This window comes from Protobothrops mucrosquamatus, unplaced genomic scaffold (genome assembly GCF_001527695.2).
Source record: "Protobothrops mucrosquamatus isolate PMUCROS unplaced genomic scaffold, P.Mucros_1.0 scaffold6037, whole genome shotgun sequence".
Lineage (NCBI taxonomy): Eukaryota > Metazoa > Chordata > Lepidosauria > Squamata > Viperidae > Protobothrops > Protobothrops mucrosquamatus.
In genome coordinates, this window is record NW_015391876.1 from 9,239 (window position 1) to 15,108 (window position 5,870).

Genomic DNA, 5,870 nt, shown 5'->3' on the forward strand with positions numbered 1-5,870 from the left:
GGAGGAGGAGGAGGAGGAGGAGGAGGAGGAAATGTGGAGTTTGTCACCAGTGCTAGCAGGGAATGGGGTTTGCAGAGTGGAGGAGGAGTAGTAGCTTGGTTATTTTCTTTTTTATAGATATTTTATTGGTTTTTAACTTTAACTATCTCCAGCACCTGTTGCACAGCGTGTTCTCTTGGTTTATATTTTAACAAGGGGAAAAAAGGACAGTAATAACTAATTAACAATCAATAATGATTAAATTTGATAATTCCACAATTAGTATATTAATTAATGATACATTTCTTTGATCTTCCTTTCTCTCAGTTGTATTTTTCTTCTTCGACCTTAGCCAAAATATAATTCTTAACAGTTTCAATATATAAATGATTAGGTATAGGCATTTTTTTACATTTGTACAAATAATAATAATCTCTCTAAATAACATTTTTTTCCAGCTTATATTATTCTCATAACCATCATCTCATTAGTTCAGCATGCATCCTATTTTTATAATTTTTGTTCGCTTAAATTCCCTTATATTCAGTCCAATTCTTATCAGTCTTAATTTCTTCATATTAGTCATCTAACTGTCTAAATTTTCCCCTTTAGGTACATCGTCCCAATATTTTATGTCCTGCATTATAAAAATACTATACTTTTTAATCTGTCTTATAGTATCTAGATATAACATCCTTTTTAATCAATTTACATTTTACTTATATATTAATAAAAGTTACATCAGCCTACTCTTTTAACATTTAATATATTATAAAACATACTATATTATTTAAATCTCATTATCCTTCTTGTTATAAGGCCCCTTTATGTTCAAAATTCTCTGTTCTTTTAGCCATATTCAAACAAATGTTTATTCACGTAATAATCCATCTGGTAGGGCGAGTCAAATCTCTTATATCTGTCTCTGATCTTCTTCTTTTGCCAAGTAATTTTCCAAGTTGATGTAATCCGCTTACCCAACAGTTCCTGTATTTTTACAAATGTTGGGAATACAAAAGACGAAGTAAGTAAGATAAATTCTTTCTGTCCCCCAAACTTTAATGGTTCTCCTAATAATTCCATTTTTCCTTGTTGTGTCAGAACCTTGTAGATTTTTTTCCTGTTTGTGTCCAATTGTAATTCTTTTCGTTTGCCATTTCATCAATTTGATCATACTCTTCTAGTTTGCAATCTGCTGTCTGATTTGTTTGTTCCTTTGTTGTTATTTCCTGGGTGTTTTTTAATTGTAGATTTAGATTGGAAATAGGCATATTTAAATCCTCAAAGTTGTTTCGAATTTCGTCGTGGTTTGAGTCCATTGTCATTTGTATTTGTCCTAACACTGCATATATTTCCTCCGGGAGAGTATTTATCTTGCCTTGAAGTATTGCTTCTGCAGGCTCTTGATTTTCCAGGCTAAGTCCTTCAGGAGAAAATATTGAATGTTGGCATCCTGTCGCTTTTTTGATACGTATGTGATATCCATGTTGTCTCCCCCCTTCAAATAATCTTTCATCAATGTTTTAATTCAAAAGTCAATTTATCAGTCACTCAAAATTACAGATTCAGTATATTAAGCCACTTTGAGCTTGGTTATTTTCTCGCAGATGTTTCATGACCCAGCTAGGGAACATCATCAGTGTGAGTAAGTGTGGAGTTTGCTCCCTGTTTATGTACAGTAGCTTGCCCTGCCAGTGTTGGTAGGGGTACATACAGTTTACTCTTTGGTAGTTCCTTGATTAGGATATTGTTTTCTCCTTCGTTGCCTGGTGTTAGTCCCTGTGGTTGTAAGTCAAGGACTACTTGTATTATCAAATAGGGCAGTGGTGGCGAATCTATGGCACGGGTGCCAGAGGCAGCACTCGGAGCCCTCTCTGTGGGCATACATGCCGTTGCCCCAGCCTCGCCTCCCCCCGTGACCCCCTCCTCTCCAGCAGCCCCCCTGAAGGAGAGTCGCCCCTGAGTATGGCCCACGCAGAGCAGCGCAGCTAAGGACATGGCAGCCAGGCAGCGTAGACAAGACTCTGCCCTCACCCTCCATCGTGCACAGTTGATGCTGCGGGACGCGGGCAGAGGGCGTGGCCTCCATGGCGCTGCTGGGCTGCCTGGGCGATCTGCGGCACCCCCGGGAGGCAGTGAGTGGCCCTGCAGGCAGGCTTGGCGGGGGATGGGGGCGGAGCGGGGGCAGGGCAAGGGATGGAGTGGGGGCGGGGCCAGTTTTTGGGCACTCGGTCTCTAAAAGGTTCGCCATCACTGAAATAGGGTGTCAAGACTGCTAACATCGGATGTTCTGGCTTGCCATATATGAAGAAGCAAACATGTTTTATTTAGCCTGCATATCACTTCTAGAGTTAAAGCAGACAATGTTAGAATAGCGGGTGGGAAAATATGATAGTTAACCACAACAATATTTCAGTGCAGCATTGCCAAGGTCAGCTGTAACCAGAGGAGTTACGGGAGGGACAGTTCACACTTCAAACTAATTGGAGAACGTGATTGATGACTGTAAAATGAAGGAGTGAGTTATGCTTGGTTACGGGGTGATTGGGGAGTGGGAGGATTCAGTTTTTGGCTTCATTATGTACGTGCCGAAGCTATGTAGCAATAAAAGGATTCTTTAAGGTAAATAAAGCCTCAACGTTCTTTGAAAAGCTGCTTCTTGGGAACCATGACATAGGGTCTCTGAAATATTATCCTGTGCCTAGCAGAAGCTCTACTCAGCACTGTGTGCGTTATACTCTCAAGTAAGTGCAGAGAAGGTTCCAGAAAACAAGCAAAGACATCAGCACTGCCCTGTATGTAGAATTTAACCCAACCCTAATAATGTGTTTTGGCACCCAATACCAGTACTGTATATTGCGATCATCCCAGTGACCATCTGCTATGTCAACGCTGCAAATACTGTTTATTCTTGCTTTGACAATATGCAGAACTGTCTGGTATTTTTATAGTTAAACCAGGCAACAGGGAAAAAGGGAGGAGAATAAGGATAGCCCGGGAGAAAGAAACCGGAAGTAAATCACATCTTCCAAGTTGATTGGAAGATGTGAACCATGACCCCAAAATAAGGGGGTGGGAAATGCTTAGAATGTATATGCGTAATGGAAGAGAAGCCAGACCTAAGCATTTCCACCATGCTGTACTGACGTCTCTGTAACCTTAATAAATGCTTTTAGGGAAAAATATGCCTGAAAGTCCTTTTAAGTGTTTCGTTAATCAGACACATGACATACTACTTGTTTGTCCCTGCAGGGATGGCGAGATTGAAGACCTGAAGACCCAACTCTCCAGGATGCAGGAAGACTGGATTGAAGAGGAATGTCACCGAGTGGAGGCTCAGCTGGCCCTCAAAGAAGCCCGGAAGGAGATTAAGCAGCTCAAGCAGGTCATCGACACCGTCAAGAATAACCTGATCGAGAAAGACAAAGGCCTCCAGAAGTACTTTGTGGACATCAACATTCAGAACAGGAAGCTGGAGACGCTGCTGCACAGCATGGAGGTTGCGCAGAATGGGACGGTCAAAGAGGAAGGGCACACCGAGTCGGCTGGGGGATCTCCTGCACGCTCGCTCACCCGCAGCTCCACGTACACCAAGCTGAGTGACCAGGGAGCGACGGACAGGAACATCGGCGGCTCTCAAACCATCTCCGTGGACGACGGAGCCGATAGCGGCTTCGTGGCTGCGGAGAACTCCTTGAGCCGGACAGATTTGCTGGACCACAGCAGCCTCCTGTCCTCAGGTGTGGAGTGTGGTCCTGACGATGCCTCGTCCCTACACACCTCCTACACCCTGGGGTCCCAGATGCCCACCAGCTCCACGTACGAGAAACTAGCGGGATCTCAGCAGAGCGTGGAGGCCGCCGTACAAGCTAGCTGCATGCAGGAACAAGCCATCCAGACAGACTTCGGACATTACCAGCCAGATCTGGACACCATCTTGGAGAAGGTCATGAAGTCTCAAGCGGGCAGCCTCGCCAGTCCCACCTCGGAGTGGCCCTCTGAGATAGAAGAGGTGGCCGAGCCCACCAGCTCAGAGAGTTGTGTCCCCAGCTGCTCAAACCACACAGACAGGACGGCCCCCGAACCCGTCTCTGCTGTCGTGGTCAGTGCTGGAGAACCCACCGAGAAGCCCGATGGCCAGCCGGCCTCGCAAAACCCGGCTGTGCATCAGCCTTGCAGCGCCAGCCCATCCGTGAGCATCGTCTGCAGCCCTGAAGATGAGGCAACTGAGCCAGGACAGGACACCGCGGGGGCAGCAGCCCCAGTGGGCTCTTCGGCCGAGCCCACAACTTACTGGAGCCGCCATTTCCTTGTGGATCTCTTGGCGGTGGTTGTGCCGGCGGTGCCTACGGTGGCTTGGCTGTGCCGTTCGCAGCGGAGGCAGGGGCAACCCATTTACAACATCAGCTCTCTGCTGCGGGGCTGCTGCACAGTCGCCCTGCACTCGATCCGGAAGATCAGCTGCCGGTCAGTCACCAACGTGAGCAGCACCTGCTCTCAGCCATAACCTCTTCCTTCTCCCCCACCCGACCGACTCTGTCATGTGCACGTACATCTGCTTTGTCGCCCTCGGAGCGTTCAGGGTTTAGGGGAACCACGATTGTAAATCCCGTACGCACACTTGAATTTCTCTTTCCTGTTAACCTTATTTATTTAGCGCACGGGTGGGTCGACTTGACCGGGCATCCTGATGTGCTGGATCTTGATTTATGCAAAATAACTTGAGAGAAGCCATTGCTGTGGTGGCCCTGGCACAGCGTGGACAGGACAGGACCGTCTTCTCCTTGCTGAGAAACCGTCTTCTTCCAGGGATGCTGCTCTTGAAAATTCAAAACTTTGCTTTAGGAAACGCGTGTCACGTTTCCCACACGATTGGCTGACTCCCTTCTCCCTCCTCTTAACATCTGAATGTTTTTGAGTGATCCGGAAAACGTCCCTCCATTGTTGCGGCCTCCCTCTTCTCTCTTTCCTGCTTTTTCCAAGTGTCATTCTCTAACCAGCCCTGAGTCTACCTCACCTTCCCACGATCACCTCCCGTCCTGCGTAAGTCCAGATCCGTCCATGTTCTTCACCTTACAGGAGCCTGTCTTGCAGCATGGCTGGCTGGGGAATTCTGGGAGTTGAAGTCCACACATCTTCCAGCTGCCAAGATTGGAAAACACTGCAGTAGAAGAAGGACTGTATCTGTTTTGCAGAGAGGAGGCAGATGTGTGCAACAGCAGCTACCCAAATTCTCCTGGTCCCCTTTTCTACACACACACACAGAGACACACAGATTTCCAGAGGTCTGACTTCATCTTCTGTCTCCTTGCAAACTGGTGGCTTCTTTTCCTTGTTTCTTGTTATCCAAGACAGGGGTCCCCAACCCACAGCCTGGACCCAGTCTGCGGCCCGTTGGGAACCGGGCCGCGTAAGTGGTGGGCAAGCATGCAAAGCTCCATTTGCAAAAGCAGCGAGCACGCGTGCAAAGTCATCCCCTCTCCTCCCCACTACCACCGCCGCCACTGCCAGTCTGTGGAGCCAGAAAGGTTGAGGACCACAGATCTAAGAGAGATAAAACAGAGAGTAAAGCTCACTCCCTTCTAGCACTGATGATGTTACCTAGTTGGGTAATGAAACATCTGCAAGAAAACAACCAAGCTCAGAGAGCACCATGGACCCCCCAGTCCTTCCTCCTCCTCCTCCTCCTCCTCCTCCTCCACCACCACCACTACCTTCTCCTCCTCTTCCTCCTCCTCCTCCCCACTTCACAAACCTCATCCCTTCTAGCACTGATGATGTTACCTAGTTGGGCAATGAAATGTCTGCAAGAAAACCACCAAGCTCAGAGAGCACCAAGGACCCCACAATTGTCATCGTCGTCGTCGTCCTCCTCCTCCTCCTCCTCCTCC

At 47.3% G+C, this 5,870-nt stretch overlaps 1 protein-coding gene across 1 annotated transcript; it reads left to right on the forward strand.

Annotated features, from left to right (window-relative positions):
* Nucleotides 1-3,231: 3,231 nt before the first annotated feature.
* SNPH (syntaphilin) lies at nt 3,232-4,486 on the forward strand (the record flags this gene model as incomplete). The annotated part of the gene is made up of 1 exon (XM_029286933.1): nt 3,232-4,486. A coding segment is annotated over one exon (1,255 nt), but the record flags the coding sequence as incomplete, so codon positions are not given.
* Between the last annotated feature and the right edge of the window lie 1,384 nt (nt 4,487-5,870).